The following is a 27,446-nucleotide window of genomic DNA, read 5'->3' on the forward strand; positions in this document are numbered from 1 at the left end:
TTTCAATTTAATGGTTGTGAGGAGGGAGTGTACCTCTGAATGAATGATATGAGCATAGCCATGTCAAGGACCCCAGTGCCTAAGACCCAAGGACATGCAAGGCCTTCCCTGACCCAGTTATGTGCTGACAGTGTCAACCCTGCATCCTCCTCCTGGGTGACTGTGCTGAGACTGCTCTCTACCGAGACCCTGTTAAGGTTAGGCAGCTTGCCTTCTTGATCAGCAGTCTACAGTGAGCACAGAGTCTCCAGGCTGCTGGTGCGTCTCTGTCTAGACACTCAAGCTTCCCAAACCCCACTTCTCTGCACATGTGTGTGTCATTTCTTCATTCTGTGTCACCCGGGCAGTCAGTCACAAAGCCATGTAAGTTGCAGCAAATGGTGACAGTCGTTTTCATAACAGCTAGGATACCTGCAGAGCTAGCTAAACGATGGATTCTCCTCTCTGGCACTCTCCAGAATTATAAAAATCAACAGACTGTTAGGGTTGTTCCGTGGAACAAAATTGTAAGCACTCCAAATGTCTCAGCTAAGCCCTCTTACACTTGTTAACTTAGAAATCTTAACTAACACATAGGTGTGAATGAGATGTTGTGCACAAAAGTACTTGGTAAAGACCAAGTTAGCAAGTAAAAGCTCCTTTATTTGGTGCTAGAAGATGCTTTTTTATTGTTTCTATTTTTCAAGATAGGATTTCACTGTGTAACAGCCTTGGCTGCCCTGGAACTTGCTCTGTAGACCAGGGTGGTCTCAAACGCTGTAGATTACCTGCCTCTGCCTCCCAAGTGCTGGGATGAGAGGTATGCCCCTGCTTCCAGTGACTTGAGGCTAAAGGATTTGCAGAATGGTTTGCCTAGAAAGAAAATACCAGTGCTGCCCAGGAGGTGGTGCTCAGAAGTCAGGGAGGTCCTGGAAGGATGGAGGGTTGGAGCCCTGGGGAAAGTTCCACCCAGCATCAGGATTGATTTCCTGCCCACAACCACACCATAACCCCTTCCTGACTGGTAAAAGTTTCTCACATACTTGAGCTATGGTCTGAACATGGAAACTGAGATACCAAAGTCCCCTCTATTTCCCTCAGGCAGACGTTAAGTAATCCACTAATTTCTGTCTCCACAGTTTTCAGTAGAGCAGCATGTAGTGTGTTCTTAGCTTTCCCAGCACAGGGAGTCCACATGAAGTTAAGTATGACAGGCCTGTTCCTCTGCAGTGATGAGAGGACACCCCAGGATGGGGGAGGAGAAGTCTCTGTGACCTGGTGTCAGAAAGGATGAAAAGTGCTTTGGGTTTTGTCAGCTGTAGGGAGGGCTGAACATGGCCTGGTTCTGAGGTGTTGCCAGATAGTGAGTGAGAGTCTGGATTTGTGGTCCCGAAGGAGCTTTGGGAGGCCCAGCAGAGAGCAGCAGGGCCTGGGTGGTGTGTGGGGAGGACACAGGGCTGCTCCTAAATTCCAAAATTAGAGGTTTTGTCTTTGTTTTGTTGTTGTTTGTTTGTTGTTGGTTTTTCAATACAGGGTTTGTCTGTATAGCCTTGGGGCTGTCCTGAACTGGCTCAGTAGGCCAGGCTGTCCTCAAACTGAAAGATCCAACTGCCCCTCCACCCAGGTGCTGGGATTAAAGGCATGTACCACCACTGCACAGCTTCCAATCTACTTTATTTCAAAATTTAATGTCTTCTATGGAACAACTAGTTTTTCAGTTAAAGAATACCTATTTATCATTTCATCTCTCATGGTATATTTTTGCCATAGAAATTTAGCACTTCCCAAGTTTGCAAAATTTTATATTTCAATCTTCGTTATAAATATGGAAGTTTTTTATTTCAGATATCAGTGTACTTTCCATTTTCCTTTTATACTAACATTCAAAAGACCATCTAGGCTTGGGGATTAGTTTCAGTCCCACTACAGATTCTAAAGTCTATGACTACTCAAATCCCATCAGTAAAATGCAGCATTACTTGTATACAATGTATACCTATCCATTCTTTCTCTGAAGTAAGTGCTAGATGATACCCGTTCCCTCTCACAGTGCACACATGTGTGTGAATAGTTCATACTGCTACATAACAGTTGTTGTGCTGCAACTGATACAGAATGATGTATCTTACACAGGGAAAGTCCGTGCATGTCCAGTCCAGATGCAATTCGTTGTCTCTAGAATAAGTTTTGATCTTCAGTTGTTTGGTCTTCAGTTTGATCTTTGGAAGAGGACTCTGAGGAAAAGAAAGTAGTGGGAGGTTTTGTAGTTGATGTGAGGTAGGTTGTAGTTGCTTTTTTTCCCATGAGATGGTCTACTGTAGTCTTTTTTTTTTTTTTTTTTTTTTTTGGTTTTTCGAGACAGGGTTTCTCTGTGTAGCTTTGCGCCTTTCCTGGGACTCACTTGGTAGTCCAGGCTGGCCTCGAACTCACAGGGATCCACCTGGCTCTGCCTCCCGAGTGCTGGGATTTAAGGCGTGCGCCACCACCGCCCGGCTACTGTAGTCTTGGTTGTTGCAAGGGCAGGACTTTTCCTCCTGGTGAGGCAGCTCACGTGGGTAAAAGTACTCACCACACAAACTTACTCACCTGAGTTCAATCCTTGGACATATCACAAGGTGGAAAGAGAGAAACAACCTCAGAGTTGCCCTCTGACCTTCTTCACCTGAGCACTGTGCCATGCACACACCCCACTCAAGCACACACCACCACAACAATAAATAAATGATAAAAATTTAAAAAGACATGACATTTCTCTTCTCAGGGGACTAGCATGTTCACTTATGAAAATGAATTGGCCATATATTCTTGGTCTCTTTTAGTCCCTTTGTAGTTCTGCAAAACATTTGCCAGCGTCAAATCCCTTTCCTCAGGAGGGCCTGTTGGGATTTGGATAGCAGCCCGTGGAATCTGTGTGTCAATTGGTAGGACTCATGATGTATGAATTAGTGGTGTGACTTGATTCCATTATCTTCTTTATAAAATCCTCTTATTATTTTGTGTGTATGGGTATGTTGATGGTGTGTAGGTGTACCACATGATGGAGTGCCTGTGGAGGCCAGAAGAGGGCATCAGATACCCTGGAACTGAAGATACAAACAATTGTGAGCAGCCATGTGTGTAGGGAATGGAACCTGGGTCCTCTGGAATAGCAGCTAGTGCTCAGAGCCACTGCATGGATATGGTGTCCACACAGCAATCCAGGAGGTCCTCCTGCATCCTTAGCACTGAAACCTGCATGTGGCATCCCACACTGACAGTCAGGACTTCTGGCTAGTGAGATCAGAGTCACCTCCCCTTCCCAAGGACTAAGGAAAGTGTTAGGGTCCTAGAGAAGTCCCACAAAAGACCATCATATACGTATGCAATCAACAAGAGCATTTATTATCTTGACTGTAAAGGTACCAGCATACTGGGGCCCCACATCTGACACAAAGGCAAAATGGCGACCCCAAGGGAAGATTGCAGGTTCTTTTATACACAGCTAAAGGAATTCTAAAGGTAGTGAGGTCATTCTATCTAGGATTGGCTTATGCCAGTGGCAATCATATTAGTACATTCCTGGTTGGCTAAGGCTATGGTTTTTCCATTTTTGGACAAGCCTGGACAAGTCCCAGGCTCTGTCCTTATTTTGCTTATTCCCTTGAGCTACTGTGGGGCTGATTCAGGCCTGGAATGTGCAGTTCCCCTCTCCTTGCTGTCCGGGGTGTTTGTGATTGATTGCCCTTTGTATGTGGCTTCCTCAGAAATACCTATTCAGTTTCAAGAGGCAGGAAGTGAGGCCTAGTTGTTAACTGAGTTATTAGCAGCCTGCCATGGTACTTGCCTGGCCTTCTCAGAAAGTACTGGAAAAAAAAAAAAACAACAACTCTTTTGAATGGAAAATTTAAAATAAGTTTCCACCAGTACCCAGGCAACCATATGTAATAAGAAAGAAAACTACAAGAAAAGCAATAGATATGTGTACATTTATACCTTGGATCACTAGCTATTTTTAAAGTAAAACTTTGTGACAAAAACCCTACAAGAGAAATGGGCAGGTTTATAATATGCTTGCAAAATGACAGACAAGGTGAACAGTCTCTCAGGGATGGTAATTGGACAAGCACACAGTTGAGCTGTGTGACAGAGTCAGACTGACAGGGAACCAGAACAGCTTCTTGATGTTATGGAGAGAAAATTCTTCTGGGGCAGCTTCTGAGCATCACTGATCTTAGTTTTAACAAGGAAGAAAATCCACATTCTCAGCCCTTTAAAATCTTTGCAGAATTTGCTTTGGCTCTGATAGTGTTACTTCCCTCTCTGAAACCTCCTCACCCTGGAGTAGGGACTCCGTGTGTCATCCATCACAAAATCATACAGCACTTTGATCCAGGAGTAGTGATGGGGGAGTTTATCGTAGTATTCAGCTGCTGTTTTCCTCACCTGGAAGTGAAAAAACACTGTGAGTGTTACTGAGGCCTCAAGATGACAGGTGAGGGTCTGACAGACAGAGGGACAAAATACCAACTCAGCCAAAGGGCAACACCCTTGCTCATGGTCCTTCAGACTCCCTGCAGTTCTTCATGAATAAAATCGACAGATCACATGCACATAAACAGCTCAGTATCAGAATCCACACTGGACTCTTGGCAAAGCCAGGGGCAATCAGTTTAGCTTAGCAGATGGTACAGAGAAACACTGGAGTTCCAAAACTGTAAAATGACAGAGCCAGTCAGAGCCTGGATAAGCGTTTGAGACGTTTGTTAAGACTAAATGTACATTAGCAACCGGGATGACACAAAAGATGATAAATTATAAACATTAAAAGGATATAATGTCAAACTTCAACTTTATGTATGGATTATAAGTTCTAGAGAATTTATTAGCCAGGTGACCAATACAATGAAAATGCTAAGCCTGTTGAACAGTTGAAGGAGCAGTCACGTAGCCCTCGTGTTCCCTTCGCCAGTTTGAAGGTGGGACACAGTGACTCTGACCGTCGCCCTCTGTAATGTCCTGCAGAAAACAGACCCACACTCTTGTTCTCTTGCTGAACCTACTGAAATAAGGAAGCCTATTGAAATTCATGCCTGAGTCCAGAAAACTTCACACTGGCATTTCATCCCTCAGTATCTCAACACGTGTTTCCAAAAGGTGTCACTCTATAAAGTAGAAACCACTTTTACTACAATATATGATACAAGTCGGTACAAGGAAAAAAATGATAGTCCGTGCCAGGGCATTGCAAATTGATGTCTACCGATTTTCAGAACATTTACGCAGCATTTCAAGGTTCTAATGGACACATCAACTAGCTCCAAATAATTGCGTACTGAAGTTTCACAAAGTAGTAATAGTATTTCGTGGACCAGTCTGCCCTTCCTAACAAAGCCCGTCAGCATGACGTGACGGAACCTCCTCAGCCTGAGATTGCTGCTCACCCCATAGAAGGGTTTGTTTCCTAATTCTGAGTTTGTGGTGTTGGGATGAAAATGGAAGGATTAGGAGGTGTGGCCTTCTTGGAGAGCTGTGTCACGGGCTGGGCTTTGAGGTTTCAAAAACCCATGCCAGGTCCAGTCTCATCAGCACCACGCCTGCCTGCCTTCTGCCATGCTCCTCTCCATGAGGATCATGGGCTAACCCTCTGAAACTGTAAGCCAGCCCCTCGTTAAATGCTTTCTTTTATAGGTTGCCTTGGTCATGGTGTCTCTCCACAGCAGTAGAACAGACATTGAGACACTGAAACAGCTATTTACTGGATAACAGATTTTACACATCTCCCAATGCTTCTGGACCTAAGTGCAACCACTAAGCTTAAGGATCTAAAAGAGTGTACCCTGGGTAAAAACTAGCCTGTCAGGCATTAGATGTACATTACACTTTGATTTTCATTTTAATGAGCTTTGGTTGATAAAATATACTAGCTTCCTTTAAAATGATCAAGTAAAGACTAATTTGGATTATATAGCTATTAGAAATGAAAGTATTTATCAAATCCTTCACTTACCATGGGCAAGTTTTTCCCAGGAATATTGGGAAAGTCATGGTGTTCATTATGGTAGCCCACATTGAAGGTCAGGAAATTCAGAGGCCCATAATATGAGTATGTTTCATGTCCCTTTAAGAGCATGTAATGTTCGGTTATAAAATGCCCAGAAATTGGGTGCAAACCCAGGCCAAGCAGGGAGGCTGCCAACATGTAGACCAAAGATTTAATTCCAAAAACATAGTAAACTATAATGTCAAAAGTGATCTGGGCCACAGCACTGATGATTTCCAGATGAGAAATTGTTTTCGGGTTGATAACTAGAGGTCGGAAAATCACAAAGAGAGGCTGAAAGATAACCCAGGCCAGCTTCCTGAAAGTGGTGCAGAAAAACCAGACCTCAAAATCAGTAGGAATACCCACATCAAGGCCACCAACTCTGAGGCATCGATGGTGATCCTTATGATAATTTTTATAGGGAACTGAAAAAGGAACTCCAATAGGGAGGCTAGCAAATATTCCAAACCATCTGTTCCACAGCGCCCTGTGGTGGCCAAATGGGAAATTGTGGGAAATCTCATGAATCCCCAGAGTCATTGAGTGGTTAATGGTGCCACCAAAGACATAGGACCAAAATATGACCCATTTCCAGTCCAGATCTTTCACTAAGTAAAATGAAGCCAGCTGGACGAGAACCATCAGAGTTATGATCCAGATGAGGTTGGGGTCAGGTTTCATCAAGGATTTTATCTCTGGATATTTTGCTGTAAGAGAAGAAAATACAACAAGAATCATAAATAGGGATTAGTGTAAGTACAATTATAATCAATTATGTTGAAGTAAACGTGTTGAAGAAATTATACTTAAAAGAGTTGGGGAGATAGCTCGGGGGGTAAGAGCACTTGCTGTGTAAGTGTGAGGATCTGATTCAATTTCCAGTACTGAGGCCACTAACCATGCATGGCTTCCTGAGCCTGGAGCCCTAACACTGGTAGACTGGAGTCAGGAGGATCCCTGGCGTTGCCACTGGCCACCAGCCTAGCTCTAGTTTCAGGGAGAGACCCTGTCTCAAAGACTAAGGTGCAGAGTAATTGAGCAGGACACTCAATGACTGTCTCTGTACTCTGTGCACACAGATGCTGTTAACGCCCACACACATGTGCACATACACTGTACACACATGCCATACACACATAGAGCACACACACACACACACACACACACACACACACACACACACACACACACGCGCGCGCGAAATTACTGTGAAGTGAACTCATAAATTACATTTTTCTCAAAATCATAATATTCCTGTTATTAAAGGTATAGCCAAATATTTATGTTATAGGGAAACAATATTTTGATAGCAAGTTCTAATATATGGTGACATAACAATGTATAATAGGGCTAGCCTTGAACTCACAGAAATCAGCCTGCCTCTCCCTCCTAAGTGCTTGTATTAAAGGCATGTGCCACTACATCCAGCTGATTAGTTTTTTTTTCATCTTTTCAATTATGTTGTTCTAATTGTGCTTTGGAATCTTTGCGTTATTAACACATGTGACAAAGGATAGGCCTAGTTTAAAGTCTTCTAAAACGGGAAACTTTTCTTCATGGTTCTCATGGACTAATTGACTCATTCCAAATAATCTGTACTGAATTATCAATAAGTAGTAATAGTTAAAAACTACAATAGTAGCTCAAGATGCCTGCATTTAAAATGAGCATTTTCATGTAATGGTGATAGAACAATTAGTTATCAACATGTAGACTAATGAAGAGGACACCTTGTAGACTAATGAAGAGGACACCTTGTAGACTAATGAAGTAGACACCTTGTAGACTAATGAAGTGGACACCTTGTAGACTAATGAAGAAGACACCTTGGAGACTAATGAAGAGGACACCTTGGAGACTAATGAAGAGGACACCTTGTAGACTAATGAAGTGGACACCTTGGAGACTAATGAAGAGGACACCTTGGAGACTAATGAAGAGGACACCTTGGAGACTAATGAAGAGGACACCTTGTAGACTAATGAAGAGGACACCTTGGAGACTAATGAAGAGGACACCTTGGAGACTAATGAAGAGGACACCTTGTAGACTAATGAAGAGGACACCTTGGAGACTAATGAAGAGGACACCTTGGAGACTAATGAAGAGGACACCTTGTAGACTAATGAAGAGGACACCTTGGAGACTAATGAAGAGGACACCTTGGAGACTAATGAAGAGGACACCTTGGAGACTAATGAAGAGGACACCTTGGAGACTAATGAAGAGGACACCTTGGAGACTAGTGAAGAGGACACCTTGGAGACTAATGAAGAGGACACCTTGGAGACTAATGAAGAGGACACCTTGGAGACTAGTGAAGAGGACACCTTGGAGACTACTGAAGAGGACACCTGGTAGACTAATGAAGTGGACACATTGTAGACTAATGAAGTGGATACCTTCAATTAAGCATGTACAACTATTAACTAAAACTGTGTCAAAGAACTAATGATAAAATCATAAAACTAAAGGAAAATATTGATGTGAATCTTCATGGCCTCTGTGATTTCTTACACACACTACTCAAAGGTATTTGATTAAAGAAAAAAAGAAGGGGGCTGGAGAGATGGCTTAGAGGTTAACAGCACTGACTGCTCTTCCAGAGGTCCTGAGTTCAATTCCCAGCAACCACATGGTGGCTCACAACCACCTGTAATGAGATCTGGTGCCCTCATCTGGCCTGCAGTCACATATGCTGTATACATAATAAATAAATAAATCTTTAAAAAAAAAAGGAGAAATTGGATTGCATTAAAATATTTTCTACTGTAAATGATGCCATTGAAAAATTGAAAACTATTCAAAACATGGGGAATCACATTTGGAAATTATCTATTTGATAAGGAAACTTTATGTAGAGTGTATAAGGAACTTTTAAAGCTTATACAAACAAGTGATAATACAATTGAAAAACTGCCTAATGTCTGAACAACTCTTTCTCCAAAAACACATGTGTGATGGCAAATCTTGCTTGTTAACTTGACTACCTCTGGAATTAACTAAAACCAAAGCAGCTGGGCATGCCTGTGATGGATTTTTCTTGGTTGGATTATCTGAGGTGGAAGATCCATCCTAAATCTGAGTCCAACTTTCTGGTGACAACCTGCATAAAAGAACACAGAAGGAAGCATTTGCTTTTTGCCTGCTTGCCCTCACTCTCCCTGGTAGTTCATCTCTCCTATTCCTGAGGCATTCCTTTACTGGTGTTAGACCCTACCTCTTCAGGATTCCACTGTAGACTGAAGACCAGAACCTCTTTAGGACTTCCCTGGGACTCCAGCAGTAGACTTTGACTGCTGAGACATCCAGTCTCTTGGACTGAACATCTACAGGATCCTTGGTCCTTCCATCAGGAGACAGCCATTGTTGGACTACCCAGACCACAGCCTGTCAGCCACTCTAATAAACCCCTTTCTGTCCTTACTACCCCTATGCCAGGATGACTGACATGAGCAACTATGCCTGGCTATAATGTAGGTGCTGGGGTCTGAATTCAGGTCATCGTGCCTGCAGGACAAGCACTGTATTGACTAAGCTATATCTCTAAGGCCGCTTCATTCTTATTTATCATAGTTCAATAATACATTATTGTATATACACACCACTCTTTCTTTATCCATGCTGCTCATTGATAGGCACCTCAGTCAATTCCTTAACTTAGCTATTGTGGCTGTTACAACATGTGACTGTGCAAGTTTCTCTTTTGTATGCTGACTTTCTTCACTTTGGAAGTATAGCAGGAAGTGGGAGAGAAAATTATATGGTAGATCTATTTGTAGACTATTTGGGGGGAAATTGCTATTTTTTTAGAGTTAAGTTTTAGAAAAATCTATTCTGTTCTCCATAGTAACTATATAGTGTACCACCCAAACAGCAGTGCCTTTTCTCTGTTTATGTTTCTCTGATGGCTAAAGACATGGAGGAATTTTCCATATAATTGTCATTTGTGTTTCATTTTTGAGAAATGGCTCTTCAGATCATTAACTCCTTTCAAACTTGGATTAATTGTGGGTTTCATTGTTTTTAGAAATCCTTATGTATTCTGGATGTTAGCTTTCTGTCACATGACTAATTGGAAATATGTTCTTCCATCTGTACATTGTCTCTTCACACCTTTGCTGTTCCCTTTGCTCTGCAGAAGCTTGCAAAATTGGTAGAAGCCTGTTAATGAACCTGGCTTGTGTTTGCCTTTGGACTCTCTGCTCGTTGCTGATATCTCCAAGTGTTTGCCCTGTGTTTAGTCCAGCAGGTTCAAGTCTTACATTCAACTACTTGGTGCATTTTAAGCTGACTTTTTTTTTTTTCAAGACAGGGTTTCTCTGTATGTGATCCTGGCTGTCCTGGAACTCACTCTATAGATCAGGCTGCCCTTGAACTCATAGAAATCTGCCTGCCTCTGCCTCTTGAGTGCTGGCATTAAAGGCATGCATCACCACTGCCAGCTCGAGTTGACTTTTCTACACATTGATAAGAGTAAAATTTCAGTATGGTACATGTGGATCATTTTTGTGTCTTCTCAATTTTTCATCTATATTTTGTAATTTTCATTCCTGAAGACTATTACTTCATAACTAAAGATTATTCTGAGCAATTTAACTTTTTTTCTTCTTGAGATATGGTTTCTTTGTGTAGCCTTGGCTATACTGGAACTCACTCTATAGACCAGGGCTGGCCTCAAACTCAGAAACCTGCCTGCCTCTGCCTTCTGAGTGATGGGATTAAAGGGGTGCCCCCACTGCCCCTTGCTTTTTAACTTTTTAAAGCTATCGTGGAGTTGGGGTTGACTTCACGGTTTTCTTTCTCAGCAATTTCTTTTGGGAATATAGAAAAGATACAGATTTTAAAAGGCTAGGTCTTCTTTATGTCTCCCAGTTTGGTCTCAAACTTGAGGGCCCTTTGTAGTTCTCCTGCCTCAGCTCCCTGAGTAGTATACAAGAGTGCATCACCATGCTCAGCAAACAAACTAACTTTGGTATGTGTGTGTTTATATCCTATGATGTTACTGAATTTGTTCTCAGTTGTGGTGTTTTGAATGAGAAGGCCTCCCATATCTCACATACTTGCATGCTTAGTCCCTAGTTGATGAACTGTTTGGAAAGATTAGGTGTGTCCTTGTTGGAGGATTTGTGTTGCTGAGGGTGGGCTTTGAGATTTGAAAAGCTCACACCAGGCACAGCCTCTCTCTCTCTCTCTCTCTCTGCCAGCAGCCTTGTCACAGGAACAATAGGTGGCAATTGAAGTTCTAGGTGTCAGCCCACCAGAAGAAAAACTCTTTCTGGGTATAACCTTGTAAGCAAGGCCACAAGGCTTCAGACTCTGGAATGTCTTTTGCTTCTGTTGTGCTTTTACATGCTGCTGATACAATTTTTCTCTGGTATCTGACATGGTGTATATTGGATGTGGGGAGTCCGTCACTGCCTGTATTGTAGTGTGTTTATCTCATAAAAACATCCCAATCTACTGGACATTTATATCCATGGATTGGCAGGAAGATGATTCCTCCTTACGCTGTATTGTCTAATTGATACAGAGTTTTGATGAATAAAAATAAATACTAGGATACGTTTCATAGCTAAGGCCTATGAGTTCCATTTAGGATCTGCTTTAGATCACAGCTCAGATTTATGATTTAGGAAAACATTTGAGTCCAGGAGCTAGGCTGGCTCAAAGTCTTTTAATTTTAATGCTGAGAAATGTAGTCACAGGTTTCATGTGCACCATTAGGTAAAACAAAGCTTCAAAATATCTTCAGATTAGACTGGATGCCTTATTAATAGTTTTTAAGATAAACATTCCCAGAAAAACAATCTATAGTTCACAAGGACATAGCTGACCTATCTGGCTATGTCATAAATACAAAACAGCCCAATTATTGCTAGCTAGCAAATGATTAATTCCTTGTACCCATTCCTGACCTCAATTTGTGAAAATAAATTCTTATTAGTCAGGGCTACAAAAAATAATTTGACTCTGTAGCCCCAAAATAAGGGCTACAGGTTTCTTTTGATAGTCAGGAGTCACACACAGGGCAAAAAGTACATTTAAGATTTAAAGCATCATGAGAGTGCCAACTGAGCCAAAGATAAAAGATATATGTTATCTCAGGAATGTTGACTTGAGCCTAAATTAGAGGATTTATGGCATCTCTTTGCCTGGAGACTGGGCACTCTCTAGATACCTTCTAATTGCAGGGTGTTAGTTCAAAATGTTTACAGGGTCATTGAGTCATTTTAAATTGCTTTTCCTCTGCCTGAGAGATTGCAGGGCTTAAGGTCAAAGTGGCTAATACACTCAGAAATGTTGCAAGTACACAACTTTCTCATTTTTTGGGGCGCTCCAGCAGTTTAGGTTTGTGATTTCTTTAAAATTCCTCATATGATTACCTCTCAAGATAGATAATAAAGTAATTGATTCTTTCTTTATAACTACAATTTACAGCCTGTCAACTAAAGAGTTGGCTGAGAAAACACATTTCTTGCTTGCTCATGACAGGCTACTTAGATATATTACATGTGAGTTGTTGGGATGACCCTGTTTCTAATCATGTCTTTATCTATGGAATGTGACCTCTTTGTGACTCCTGTATTGCCTGAAAGATTCTGTTGGGGTATTTAAGCAGTGGAGGGAAAGGGAAAAAGGAAGATGAACAACGTGAGAGAATAAAGAAAGGAACCATCAAGAGAACACGTGAGTGTCTTCATTTTCCCTAACCCACAGATAGAAAAGTCTTAGCTTCACCAATGCTGTGGATTTTCCTTAGAGCCCTGTGCACTGCCTGGAGGCTGGAACCTTGAGGTGGCAATATCTCTCTGTCTCTCTCTCTGCCTGCTGCCTGCAGATCAGGATGTAAGCCATGTCTGCCTGCATGCCAAATGCTTCCCACCATGATGGTAATAGACCAGCCCTCTGAAACTGTAAGCAAGCCCCCAATTGATACTTTCTCTTATGAAGACTTGCCTTGAGTATGGTGTCTCTCCACAGCAATAGAACACAAAGACATCGTTTTCTCTCTTTTTACATGAATTTCATTTTTATTTATGTGTACATGTGTTCGCATCTATGAAGGTGTGTATGGGTACCCATGGAAGATGGAAGAAGGTGTTGGATCCCATAGAGCTTGAGTTACAGGCAACTGTGCGGTCCCTGATATAAGTGCTGAGAACTGAATGTAGATGCTGAGAACTGAACTCCAGTCCAGCAGTGCACACTTTTAACTGCTGGCCATTTCTCTAGACCCTGTTTGTCAGTTCTAATAGCCTTTTGGTGGATTCTGTTTTCCTACATGTAGGATAATATGGGCAACTGAATTTATGTTTCTTATCTTTCTTCTGCTTATTTGCACTTTCTAAAACTTCTTAGGCTTATTCTGCAGAAAAGCAGTGAGTGTCTTTTGTGCCCAGAGCCTGGAGGCCACCAGAGGAAAAGAAGGTTTCTGCTGTGCCAGAAAGCCTCGAGCAAAAGTGAAGAATCTCCACAGAGCTGAAGGTAAGGCACCTGAGGAACAAGTGTGCCTTAAAGACACTTTGAAAGGTGGGAGGAAGCTCATCTGTGAGAAAAAGAATCCAGCAGATGTACAGGATTGACACTGGCATGGCCGGCAAGAAGAGCTGGAAACTTCTATGTACCTGCAAAACCAAAATTGGGGTTTGTCACCAGAACTCAGGATATCTATGCTGTTGCCCAAAGGTCTGCAAGATGTTGCATTTTCTCTGCCTGTGCCACATCTCCAATGACAGACATCTTTGTTAAAGCCAACAGGCTTCAGTTCCCATGCTGAGGATTGTGGAACCACACAATGCACGGGAGTACCCCAACATGAAGTCTGTAAATGAGCTAATCTACAAGCCTGGGCATGGCAAAATCAGTAAGAAGCGAATTACCTTGACAGATAATTCCTTAATTGCTTGATCTCTTGTATGATTATCTCATCTGCATGGAGGGTCTAATTCCTGGAATCTATACAATTGGAAAATGCTTCAAGGAAGCAAATAACCTCCTAAGGCCCAAATTGAAAGAGAGGGGGAGAGAGAGAGAGAGAGAGAGAGAGAGAGAGAGAGAGAGAGAGAGAGAGAGAGCAGTGAGTGTCACCCTGGCCTTCTTCCTGAATATGGAGGAAATACTTTCAGTTATTTCCCCGTTAAGTATGATGTTGGCTGGGCCTCAGACCCATTCTCATAAATTCTTTGCCAAGCATTCCATTCTCATAGTTTCTGTAGCTTCTATTGCTAAGAAGTTATTTTGTTCTTTTTCTAGCATCATATTGCCAAGTTTTACATATATTTTATAAGCTTATTTTGAAATTTTTAGTTGTGTCTGGTTGATCAGATTTCTCTGCCAATTTTATGAAATGGACTTATTAGCATGTGAATGTTTTCCCTTGAAGATGTGCCTAGAAGTTTCAGTTTGTTATGCAATGTTGACTTTATTTTTATTATTGTAGCTGCAACTTTTCCTATGTCCGCCTGGTCCCAAGGCCACTCGGTCCCAAGTAAACACACAGACACTTTTATTAATTACAAACTGTTTGGTCTATGGCTCAGGCTTCTTGCTAGCTAGCTCTTTCATCTCAAATTAACCCATTTCTATTAATCTATGTTTTGCCACACGGCTTTGTGGTATTACCTGTGTTCCATTACCTCTTGCTCCTCCGGCAGCGCTCAGTGTCTCCTCTGACTCTGCCTTCTTCTTGTCTCTCTGCTTGGATTCCCCACCTGGCTCTATTCTGCCTTGCCATAGGCCATAGCAGCTTCTTTATTAATGAATGGTAACAACACATATTCACAGAATACAGAAAGACCATCCCATAGCACATTAGAGTCTCCCTATACCATCTGTGGCTGTGAGTGATGACTTTGGCACAACATATACTATGCAGAGTGAGCAAGAGCCACTGTCCTCTAGAGTGTTATGACGGCAACGACATGCTAATGGTCCAAGCAGTGTTGTAGACAGCAGAGGGTGTGAGAGCCTCACAGTGTGGCTTCTCCTACAGTGCAACTGGTGGTCGGTGTAGGAGAGTGGGCACTATTGAGGCTAGCTCTGCAGTAGCAAGGGCCTAGGACACTGTTGGCCCCAGCAGTGGTGAAGTGCTGAAGCCCTTGTCCTCTGACCTCTCAGAGGTGTGGGCTCAAAGAGGCAGCAGTGGGAAGCACAGCACCCCCTCTTTGTCACTTGCACCCCAGACACACTCTTTCAGCTGAAGTGCATTTTAGGAGTAGAAGCCCATCTGAATGGAGCAGGGTGGAGTTTCTTTTCATCCCCTTTGTCCATGAATACCCACTGGGGGATTGTTTGTAAAGCATGAAATGGACTTTTAACATTAACTCTAACTCTAGAGCTGTGAGACCTGGTTAGTCTGGCTTAAAGCCTGAATGAACAGCCATGAGACCACTAGAAGAAGCCAAGCCAGTAATCCTCCCTGTTCAGCTAGTCACCCATATTTCAGTCTCTTTAATCACCAACCCCAAAAGGATAAAAAAAAAAAAAAATACCTTCGATTCTGTCCTGAGGGCAGATGTGAGTACACCAGGACCTGTCCTCTCTAAAAAGTCCTGGAGTCACAGGGTAGGGTGCTGGCCCCTGAGAGTGCTGTCTCTCACTTAGGACCACAAGAGTGTGGCTCCAGCAGCTCTGGAGCCCTTCAGCATCATGCAATTTGCTTCCCATGCCTGCTGCCTGGCTTTGCCCTTCTCCTGGAGGCATTCGATGAGGCATTTGAATTGCAACATAGCCATGGCTCAGGAATCGCTGAGTTGGAGGATCTTGCTGGAGATAGCCCGGCCAAAGGGACCCTTAGCTCTAAGAGGTAAGACGAATGAAGGGACCAGCTTGTTCCTCCTAAAGAAAGGCCAGTGCAGCAGAGAGACAGGTAGACCGTCTACCCAGTTCTGCACTGTGTGTCCTGAGCCTCCTGAGGGATTCTCACCTGGGTGACCCCAACCAAGCCTTGGCAATAGGGAGTCGGGGAAGGGAATAGGGAGGTGGCATCGCCTTGTCTTAGGTATCCCTGACATAAATGACAGGCATAAAATCTCACCCAAGATCTCCCGACGTCGACCCTTGTGCAGCTGATCAGTGTAGACCCACTCAAAATCTTTCTGTGAAGCGTGGTTCCGCATGGCTGTGTGCAGACCTGCACCTTCAGGTGCAGCCCTGTGAAGGTGATGGTGTTGGTGGCAGCTGTTGCCTGTGTCTGGTTGCCTGCACAGGCTGAGTAAATCCCTGAGAGTGGCACAAAACCCCACCCAGTCTCCAGCCCCGCCCAGTCTCCAGCCCCACTCAGTATCCAGCCCCGCCCAGTCAGGGCCCCGCAGCCCACTCAGTAGGCTGTGCCTCCAGGTTTGGATGCCGGTTCCTCAAGAGTTCCAACTCCTGTAGTCTGTATGCACCACGGCCAGTGCCTGAGCACAATCTCCAAGAACTTGGAGCTCACCTCCTTTGAGAGTGGACAGAATGTGTGGGAAAGTCAAGGCTAAGAATGTACAAGAAAACAACAGACATTTGGTGGTGAGCAGCTAAGAGGAGGCCGGGAGCTCCTTAAGAACAAGCTGAACCATGCATGCACCATTAAGTTACCAGAGAAAACAAAAGCTACCCTTGAGCCTGGAGAAGAGCTTTCTTGTGGGGATATGCATGTGGATGCCTTGGCCCCAACAGCAATTTAAAAAGAGAAAAAGCTGAAGAAACCAAAAGTTCCCACGTGGACACGGATGATGGCTGCACATAAAGTGCTTGTCACGAGCTGCTCTGCACTTAGCACCCACACTCCCCATGCAGTCTGAGGTTAGCTTACAGCCAAGCCCCAAGGACAATGAGTCACTGTGCCATGCCCAGCCACAGCAGCCGAGGTGGTAAGACAATGGCCTGGACTAGTCCTTCAAGCTCTGGAGGAGCTGGAGATAGAGGAAAAAAACCACAGATGGGTCTTAGTTAAGTTGCTCTTGCTGTGAAGAGACACGGTGAGCATGGCAACTCCTATAAAGAAACATTTCATTGTGGGGGCTTGTTTACAGTTTCAGAGGTTCAGTCCATTATCGTCATGGTGGGACATGGCTGCATGCCACAGGCATGGTGCTGGAGAAGGAGCTGAGAGTCCTACATCTTGCAAGCAGCAGGAAGTGGTCTATCTCCCTGGGAGTAACTTAAGCTCATAGGAAACCTCAAAGCCCACCCTCACAGTGACACACTTCCTCCAACAAGGCCACACCTCCTAAGAGTACCACTCCCCTTGAGGGCCATTTTCCTTCAAACCACCACAGGCTGTGACCAAAACCTCAGGAAGGAGACTGGAACAGAATCCGCCAGTGTCTGTTAGAACAAATGGTGTTGCATTGCCCTCTTGTGAAGGAAGAAAGAAAGGGAGGGAGGGAGGAAACATAGGCTGTGTAGTTCCCTTTACATGCCAGTATAGAAAACAAGTCTAGTGAGGGATAGAAAGTAAGTCACTCGCCGATCAGGGGTAGTGCACAGCTTTAATCCCAGGCAGAGGCAGGTGGATCTCTGTGAGTTCGAGGCCAGCCTGATCTACCAAGTGAGTGCCAGGACAGCCAGGGCTACACAGAGAAACCCCGTCTCAATAAAACAAAAATAAAATAAAGTAAGTCAGTGGTTGTCTGAATCCGAGATATGAAAACATTCTGTATGCTGATTATTATGATGGTGAGTGAACAGTACAGTAAACAATGGGAGCATTTCACTCCTCAGTAGCTGTCCTAAGCTGCGGGTGGCACTCAGTCTTTTAGGGAGCTTTAACAGTAGGTTTCCATATGATGTCTGTTGTGGGATGTTCTGTATGTTAAATGTGTTGCTCTGACTGGTTAATAAATAAAACACTGATTGGCCAGTAGCCAGGCAGGAAGTATAGGTGGGACAAGCAGAGAAGAGAATTCTGGGAACAGGAAGGCTGAGTGAGAGAGACACTGCCAGCTGCTGCCATGAAAAGCGAGATCTAAGGTACCGGTAAGCCACAAGCCATGTGGCAACTTATAGACTAATAGAAATGGGTTAATTTAAGATGTAAGAACTAGATAACAAGAAGCCTGCTGTGGCCATACAGTTTGTAAGTAATATAAGTCTCTGTGTGTTTACTCAGTTGTGTCTAAGCAGCTGCAGGACTGGTGTTTATTTATTATTCCTCTCTGTACATTCATCTAATTTTGTTTACATACCTTTTTCATTTGTGACTCCTGTCTTGGTTATTGTCCTATTGATATGAAGAGACACTATGACCAAGGCAGCTTATAGAAGAAAGTATTGAATGGAGGACTTGTTTATAGTTTCAGGGGGTTGCTACATAATCATCATGTTGGGAAGGATGGCAGCAGGCAGGCAGGCATGAGGCTAGAACAGTAGCTGAGAGCTTACATCTTATCTGCAAGATGGAGACGGAGAGAGGGGGTGAGACTGGGCCTGGTATGGCCTTTTTAACCTTTCTGAGCCCACCCCAGCAACACACCTCCTCCAACAAGGCCACACCTCCTAATCCTTCCTAAACAGTCCACCAACTGGGAACCAAACATTCAAATATATGAGCCTATGAGGGTCATTCTCGTTCAAATAACCACATTCCATCCCATGGATTGTAGCCATATCATAATACAAAATGTGTTTAATCCAACTTCAAGAGTTCCTATCGTCTTTCACTGCCTCAACACTTTAAAAGTCCAGTCACTTCTGAGACTCAAGGTACTATCTAACTGTAACTCTCTGTAAGTTAAAATTAAATGACATGAATTCAGCATACAACAACACAGAATATACATTACCATTCCAGAAGTGGGACAAGAAGTGCAGTGAGGAAACACTAGACCAAAGCAAGACTGAGTCCCGTCAGGGCAAACTCCACAGCCCGACTTAGATGGCTCTTCCAATCCCACACTCCTTCCAGGTTTGCTGACTGTAACATATTTCTTTCTCTCTTGGACTGGTTCCACACTCTGTCTGTAGCTCTCCTTGGCAGATATCCATGGCTCTAGCACCTCTAACATCTTGGGGTCTCCAAGGCAATCCAGGCTTCATCTTTACAGTTTCATGCAATGGTTTCCCTGGACCCCCATGCAGGCACTCCTCTGCCACATACCTGGACTCCATGGCTTTCCTTAACCACAGAGAAAGATTCCATAACCCCTTTATTCCTGTAGCCTTAAATCCAGAACCTCAAGACTGAACCTGCCAAGTTCTGCTGCCCGCTAGGGCTGGAACCTGGCCCTCTCCTTGGATTACATTTGCGTAAACTTTGATTTGTTGGTGCTCTTTAAACTGAGGAACTCTCTTGGGCTTGTTTCTTTCCCAAATTGCAGGATTAGCTACGTGGAGCCTTGCCCTGAGGACACCACTCCTTTTATTCTATTTTTCCTTAACTTCTCATCTCTTTGAGCCATATTGGCCTGTCTGATGCTATGCTCCCTGCCACAGTGATCATGGACTCACCCTCTGAAACTGTAAGGAAACCCTCAATTAAATGTTTTCTTCTATGAGCAGCCTTGGTTATGGTGTCTCTTCACAACAATAGAATAGTAAAAGGTGTAAGTTGCTACCAGGGACTGGGATATTGCTGTGACAGGCCTGACCATGGTGCTGTTTGAAGGACTATGGAAGACTTTGGGACTTAGGACTAGAAAAGCAGTTGAACTCTATAAATAGGACTCCTTGTAGGAGCTTGGAAGACAGTGGTGCTGAGGGGATGAATGTTAGACACCATTCTTGTGATATTTTAACAAAGAATGTGGCTGCTTTTTTTTCCCTTGTCCTAAGAATCTTCCTGAGGCTAAATTGAAGAGTTTGGGATTTAATGTCATTGACAGAGGAGATTTCAAAGTAACCTAGTGCTGACTATGTGATGTGGTTATTAGTGATAATTCTTAAGAAGGTATACAATAAGAAGGGGGAAATAAGGCAAAAGTAGATATGAAATGAACAGTTTGAGGAAAAAGAGTATCAGGAAGTTTAATGTTGGAGCCAAGGCCTATTACCTAATAGTTCAGCAGTGGGACTCACGTCTGTGACAACAGTTGTCTGATTGGACTTAAGATCCACTCAAGAGGAGGGAAATTGTAGCTAGAGTTTTCCTGCCTGGCCCACAGTCAGGACAAATCTCTCTCACCTGTCAGTCCCACAGCCGCTCAGACCCAACCAAGTAAACACAGAGACTTATATTGGTTACAAACTGTATGGCCATGGCAGGCTTCTTGCTAACTGTTCTTACAGCTTAAATTAATCCATTTCCATTAATCTATACCTTGCCACATGGCTCGTGGCTTACTGGCATCTTCACATGCTGTTTCTCATCATGGCGGCTGGCAGTGTCTCTCTGACTCAGCCTTCCACTTCCCAGCTTTATTCTCTTCCTTGTCCCACCTACACTTCCTGCCTAGCCAATGGCCAATCAGTGTTTTATTTATTGACTAATTAGCAACACATTTGCCATACAGAATATCCCACAGCACTTCCCCCCCCCCTTTTTTTTTCAAAAAGGAAGGTTTTAACCTTAACAAAGTAAAATTACATATAATTTGGGAATTTGGGCGTAGCTTCTCTTACTACTTCCTGCTGGAGGGGGGCGCTGTATCTTATGGGAAACAAAGAAAATTTTAGGATTATGGAATAGTCCATGAGGCTGTATCGTCTGAGCCAGATGCCTTCAAACCGTTCTGGATGTTGGATCATCTGGGCCATGGTGTCATCGGAGACCTTTCAGGGGGTCTTGGCTGGTCAAACCTGATGTATCTTAATCTGGAACAAATCCATAGCCTCTGGCTTTCTGTGGAAACAAAAGCAGAGTCTCCTTTCCAAAGCAACATATCCTTATATCCAAATTTTGAGGTCAAGGTATCTTTAAACTATACATATTGGTTTAACTCAGCTTCCTTTACAATCAAATATCTCTCTGCAGTTAAGAATCCCAAAGACAACACAATCCAGATTCTCTGTGTAATATTCATCTTCATGTGGCTTATTTTTTATATTAATTTTACTGTCTCTTTAAAGAATTTATTTTTTAAAACTATGTATTTGTTTCTATAACTGTATATACCACCTTTTTTGTCTCTTTCAAGCCTACGTATATTTTACACACATTGTAAACTATTACATCTGAATCTGTCTTATTGTGAATCTATTGCCTTAAACTGCAGCAGCTGTGGCTGCTGGCTCCGCCCACCTCAGCTTCCCAACATGGCTGTGGTACTTTACCACCGGCTCTGGGAGCTATCATGGGTCTATGCTTTTATCCAAGCAGTGTGTAGCCCAGAAACCTCTTTTTTTGTTTTGTACTAGCAAAGTCTAAATCTACCACGCAGCTTAATGTGCCACTTGCAAAGGCCTCATTCCAGCCATACTGCAGGTTGAGTGCGCAAGCTAGGAATCCACCAGTAGCTCAAAGCAGCAGCTGCCGCTCATTTGAGAGAGACAATTAGGAAGCTGTTTTTAGCTCCGTTTTAGAATCTTTTTTCTCAGTTTTTAGGTGGAAACTCTTGCCACCACGTTGGACACCATTTGTAGCTAGAGTTTTCCTGCCTGGCCCACAGTCAGGACAAATCTCTTTCACCCGCTAGTCCCACAGCTGCTCAGACCCAACCAAGTAAACACAGAGACTTATATTGGTTACAAACTGTATGGCCGTGGCAGGCTTCTTACTAACTGTTCTTACAGTTTAAATTAATCCATTTCCATTAATCTATACCTTGCCACGTGGCTCCTGGCTTACCGGCATCTTCACATGCTGTTTCTCATCATGGCGGCTGGCAGTGTCTCTCTGACTCAGCCTTCCACTTCCCAGCTTTATTCTCCTCCTTGTCCCACCTACACTTCCTGCCTAGCCAATGGCCAATCAGTGTTTTATTTATTGACTAATTAGCAACACATTTGCCATACAGAACATCCCACAGCAGGAAATCATGCCTGGTACTAGAAACCTAGCCAACTCCCCAGGGATAATAAGGTCACGGGTCTTAGAGGAGAAGCCACTGCTGCTCCTTTATTAGATCAGCATAATTCCTAACTGTGTCCTAAAAATTACCCTTGTACCCACAGAGAAGTGAGTATAAGGGGCTTTTCTTTTGGTCTTGACTCAGGCATTCTTAGTAGTGGTGAATGAGAGAAGACCTGTTCAGCCCTCCTTTTGCAGCCTGAATTTTAATGGGAATATTTATTTACTGAAGAATATTTTATATTTCCCAGCTCCCTATGATATATGACTTTAAATTGAAAATACGTTGCAGTTGGGCAGTGGTGGTGCACACCTTTAATCCCAGTACTCAGGAGGCAGAGGCAGGTGGATCTCTGAGTTCAAGGCTGGCCTGGTCTATAGAGTGAATTTCAGGATAGCCAGGGCTACCCAGAGAAACCCTGTCTTGAAGAAACCAAAAAAGAAATAACTTCTCAAGACTATTGATGTTACCAAAATTTTTATCTCTAAACCACTATATAAAAGTCATAGACATTTTTTAATATCAGATTACCTTTTATTTCAGCAAATTACATTTGACAATTTCTACAATTATGTAACCACACAAAGTTGCTCACAAGTTAAAGGTTTGGTCTGCTGCTGATGGGTTTTGAGAGGATCATGGGGCCTCTAACTTCATCCCTAGATGAATCCTGTATTGGGACTTTCTTTGGAATGTCAGCTCCTGAATAATGACATGAAGATTTTTTTATTAATCATGAAAGCTTGGCCTTTGCTTAGGTTTGTTCCCATCTAGCTCTTAAAACTTAAATTAACCCATTTATATTAGTCTACATTCTGCACACGGCTCACTACCTCTCCTCAGCACCATACATCCGACTTCCTCCACATCTGGCTGGTGAATCTCCTGCACCTTAGATTCTCGCCCAGAATTCCTATCTCCACCTGGAAGTCCCTTCTATCCTCTCCAGCCTAGCTATTGGCCGTTCAGCCCTTTCTTAAACCAATCAGAAGGTGCTTTAGGCAGGTAAGGAAGAACAGAGACACAACTTTACACTGTGTACAAAAAGATTATCCCAACAGAATCCAATGACTTCACGTAGCTGATTAAGACAATCAGGAGCTAAGCTTAGTTAGAGTGAGTAGGTCACTGGGAGAATGCCTTTGAGAGATACATCATGCCTCCATATCCTTCTCTGTCTTTCAACTTCCTAGTTACCATGACGTGAGCAGCTTTTCTTCCACACTCTGCCATCTGTTCTGTCTCAGCAACATGTGGGCCCAGAAGAAATGGAGTCGAGTGACCACAGTCTAAGACTCCTGAAACCACGAGCCAAGATAGACAGTCCTCCCTTGTTTTCTCAAGACTGAAAAACAAAAACAAAAAACTGACTGTTAGGTCAAAACCCAAGACAAATCTCACTCAGTACCCATGGCTCCTCCCTCAGTACCCATGACTCCTCCCAGCTCTCCCAGCATCACTCAGTACCCATGACTCCTCCTAGCTCTCCCAGCATCACTCAGTACCCATGACTCCTCCCAGCTCTCCCAGCATCACTCAGTACCCATGACTCCTCCCAGCTCTCCCAGCATCACTCAGTACCCATGACTCCTCCCAGCTCTCCCAGCATCACTCAGTACCCATGACTCCTCCCAGCTCTCCCAGCATCACTCAGTACCCATGACTCCTCCCAGCTCTCCCAGCATCACTCAGTACCCATGACTCCTCCCAGCTCTCCCAGCATCACTCAGTACCCATGACTCCTCCCAGCTCTCCCAGCATCACTTAGTACTTGTAGCTCTCCCAGCACTTCTCACCCACCCCCTCCCCTAAGCCCTTTCTTCCCAGGTATGGTGCTTCCCTTCCCTTCCCCCAGCCTGATCCCTGTATAACAGCCATTTTAGTGACACCAGTCTCTTGGCCCCAGGCTACCTCTCTTGGTTAGTGGCTCCACTCTTGCTCTCCCTCCCCCTCTCTCCTCTCTTGGTCTGGTTTAGTCTGCCAGCCATGTTCAGCCTGGACTCTTCCCTCTGCCTGCTTTCTCCCTTATACATACAATAAAAATCATCTTCATACTTTGAGTAATCATGTCCTTTCATTTCATTTTTTTTTTCTTTCACTGAGAATGCAATCAATGGTCTGGTGGTGAAAAATAAAGGGCTAAAATTATATTGTATTAAAGTTTTATAAGGGTATGCAGTGAATATTGTCGATATAATGTTTGGCTCTCTGCATTTGTGTGGCCAAGTGTGCCAGAAAAAGCTGACTTTTCTAACAAAGCCACTCCCTTGATAATCCGTTGACCCATAAAGGATGGCCATTATCACATGTTTCCCTTATGTGTCCTGGCTGGTTTTCTGTGGACTTGAAACAAACTAGAGTCATCAGAGAGGAAGGAGCCTCAGTTGAAAAAATGCCTCCATGAGATCCAGCTGTAAGGCATTTTCTCAATTAGTGATCAATAGTGGAGGGTCCAGCCCATTGTGTGGTGGTGTTGTCCCTGGGCTGGTGGTCCTGGGTTCTATAAGAAAGCAGCTGAGCAAGCCTTGGGAAGCAAGCCAGTAAGCAGCACCCCTTCATGGCCTCTGTATCAGTTCCTGCTGCCAGAATCCTGCTCTGTTTGAGTTCCTGTCCTGACTTCCTTCAGTGGTGAACAGCAATGTGGAAGTGTAAGCTGAACAAACCTGCTGTGGGATAATGCTCTGTACACTGTAAAGATCTGTCGTTCATATTGGTTTTAAAAAACGCTGATTGGCCAGTAGTCAGGCAGGAAGTGTAGGTGGGGTGACCAGACTAGGAGAATTCTGGGAAGAGGAAAAGCAGAGACAGAGTCACCAGCCAGATGCAGAAGAATTAAGAATGCTGGACTGAGAAAAGTTACCAAGCCACGTGGCTAAACATAGACAAGAATTATGAATTAATTTAAGCATAAGAGCTAGTCAGTTATAAGCCTGAGCAATAGGCCAAACAGCTTTTAATTAAGCCTCTGTGTGTTTATTTGGTACTGAATATCTGCAGGACTGGGTGGAACAGAAATTTCCATCTACAATTGGAGCTCATTGTGGGACATTGATTCATATAGACCTGATAAAGCTTTAAAAGGTTCTTAATGGACAGAAATGGAACTTCACTGGACTTCCTGTAATGGAATTTTCCCTGAGGTCCCTGCCCTGAGAAAATTCCTTCCCAGAGTCCTGGGGAAGACACTATGTCTGGCGTGGAGTATCTGAGGGAAAAGAATCTACATACACCATGCTCTCTGTCTGTTAACTTTATTCCTCTATGACAAAATTCTGTCTGTACAGCTTCAGCTCTGTCCTCACACTCAGCTCCTTTCTGTGCTCACTTTTCCTGTCCTCATAGTTTTAGTAAGCTCCTATGCTTTTGACCTCATCCTCATCCTCTGTTCCCTCTGTCCTACATCTTTCTTTCCTTACTCCTTACTCCTGGATCTGAGAAAACTCTACAAGAGATCTGCCTTACCATCTACAGAATCTCTGCCTTCTTCCTTTTCTCTGGCCATGCAGCTCTGTCTACTCTGTACAGAAACCTGCCTTGTTCTTGCTCTCCTCACCATGTGACTCTCTGCCTGCCTCTGGAACCCCACTCCAGTCCTTACTGCACCTGGTTATGCAAAGAGTCCTATTGTCCTCAGTCAATTGCTCTGGACTGTCACTAGACTTGAAGGTAAGGGATGGTCTGAGCTTCCTTTGCACAAGAAACAAAGCTATCCATCTACAGCCTGCTTGTCTTCTAGGCTCTGTGGGGGGGAGTTAGTTACCTAGAGGATCGGTGTCTGAGAAGCTTACACTGTTTGCCAAAATGGTCTAGTAGTATATGGGCCCACAAGAATTTCATAGCAGAAGACAGCTGAAATAGTAAAAGCTAAATAACACCAAATATTCCATGATAAATGGCTTCCTCTAGAAAAATACCTTGAAATTTCTAGGTATAGCTTTAATACACAGCTGTATCTCTATAATATATTCTTGTGGCCTGAAAGATTCCTGGTCTTGAAGTCTCATGCCATCAGCAGCACAGAGAGGTGTCTCCCAACATCTGCCTGAGAGATGGAGCTGGCTGCCAGCTGCCATGAGCTAAGTGGTGTGACAGATTTCTGCAGTCTCTCTCACAGGCCATGGTTACAGAGAGGATTCTCCCAGCCACTGCCTGCAGGCTTGAGAGCACAGTCTCGGGCTTGAGAGCACAGGCATGCTACTTAATACTGCTTCCCAGAATTGGGGAGGTAAGCGTGACTCATTGGTACCTGCGCCATGTTGAAAAGCTGAGCATGGCGGAGCCAGCAGCCAAGGCTGTTGCTTCAGTCCTAGCCACACTGCAGTTTAGGGCAATGGTTAGAAAATGATTACAGATACACAATAAAACAGATTCAGATGGACAAAAACCTGAACAGGTTACAGTGTGTTTAAAACTCTATGTAGGCTTGAGAGAGAAGAAAAAGGGCAGAGAAAGTCCTTAAAGAGAAATAGAATAATAAAAAAAAAAAGAAAGCCATGTAAGGATGGAATATACACACCGAGTCTGAATACTGTATATTATTGTGTTGTCTTTCGGATTTTTTTTTTTAACTACAGAGAGACATTTGATTGTGAGAGCTGCTAAGTTAAACCAACATATATATTTTAAAGGTATTTTGACTTCAAAATTTGGGTTTAAGAATATGTTGCAGCTGGGCGGTGGTAGTGCACGCCTTTAATCCCAGCACTCAGGAGGCAAAGTCAGGTGGATCTTTGTGAGTTCAAGGCCAGCCTATTCTTTAGAGCAAGATCCGGGACAGGCACCAAAACTACACAGAGAAACCCTGTCTTGAAAAAAACAAAACAAAAAACAACAAAAAGAATGTGTTGCTTTGGAAAAGAGGTCATGCTTTTGTTTCCACAGAAGATGAGAACCTGTGGATTGCTTCCAGGTTAATATGGTTTGATTGAGCAAGACTCCCTGAAAACTCTCCAATGGGAACAGATGGCCCAGATGATCCAAGGTTTCAGAGCACCTCTTTTGCCGTTTCCTCTGAGTTGTGTGTCTAGAAAGGCTTCAAGGCTGCTGGCTGAAATGATCCAGCCTCACAGACTACTCCAGTCAGGACTTGACCATAATCCTAAATTTTCTTTGGGTCCCCATAAGATTAACAGTGCCCCCAATCAGCATGAAGTAGCCCAAAAAGCTACTCCCACATTCCCAAAAAATGGATTATAGATGTTTGTCTTTGTTTAGGGGGTTTGGTTACAAATTGTTATTGTTTATAGTCAATCTCTTTCTAAAAGAAAAAAGGGAGATATGATATAGAAATGAAAGGATAAAAGGGTAGATTATTGAATCTACTTTAATAAAAAAACAACTATTAATCTTACATACTTTACATTGGTATGGATTTTGGCTTACTGATACAAATTTAAGGTCAATTTTGTTATACTGTAAGTATATTTCTACTCTTGTTTAAGATACTATGTTTATGTAACTCATTTAAAATTGTGATGTATAATTAAGAAATACAGATTAATAGTCATCTATGATAA

The 27,446-nt window shown here is 43.3% G+C and overlaps 1 protein-coding gene and 1 pseudogene across 1 annotated transcript; one reads left to right on the forward strand and one right to left on the reverse strand.

The window, feature by feature from the left end:
• Nucleotides 1–3,837: 3,837 nt before the first annotated feature.
• On the reverse strand, nt 3,838–6,694 carry LOC131925553 (sphingolipid delta(4)-desaturase DES1-like). Its single transcript, XM_059280925.1, has 2 exons — nt 5,966–6,694; nt 3,838–4,401 (listed from the first exon to the last, which is right to left on the reverse strand). Exons 1-2 carry the CDS (start codon nt 6,680–6,682, stop codon nt 4,267–4,269), a joined length of 852 nt encoding a protein of 283 aa, XP_059136908.1. The 5' UTR covers nt 6,683–6,694; the 3' UTR covers nt 3,838–4,266.
• Nucleotides 6,695–13,085: 6,391 nt separating this feature from the next.
• Nucleotides 13,086–16,221, forward strand: LOC131925683 (large ribosomal subunit protein uL30-like; annotated as a pseudogene).
• Nucleotides 16,222–27,446: the final 11,225 nt, after the last annotated feature.

Source organism: Peromyscus eremicus, chromosome 15 (assembly GCF_949786415.1).
Source record: "Peromyscus eremicus chromosome 15, PerEre_H2_v1, whole genome shotgun sequence".
NCBI classification, from domain to species: domain Eukaryota; kingdom Metazoa; phylum Chordata; class Mammalia; order Rodentia; family Cricetidae; genus Peromyscus; species Peromyscus eremicus.

What these genes read in the sequence shown, in the direction of transcription:
- LOC131925553 (XM_059280925.1), bottom strand. Translation starts at nt 6,682, where the DNA reads ATGAAACCTGACCCCAACCTCATCTGGATCATAACTCTGATGGTTCTC. An exon ending in CTGGGAAAAACTTGCCCATG is followed by an intron (nt 4,402 to 5,965) that starts GTAAGTGAAGGA and finishes TTTCACTTCCAG; the next exon opens with GTGAGGAAAACAGCAGCTGA.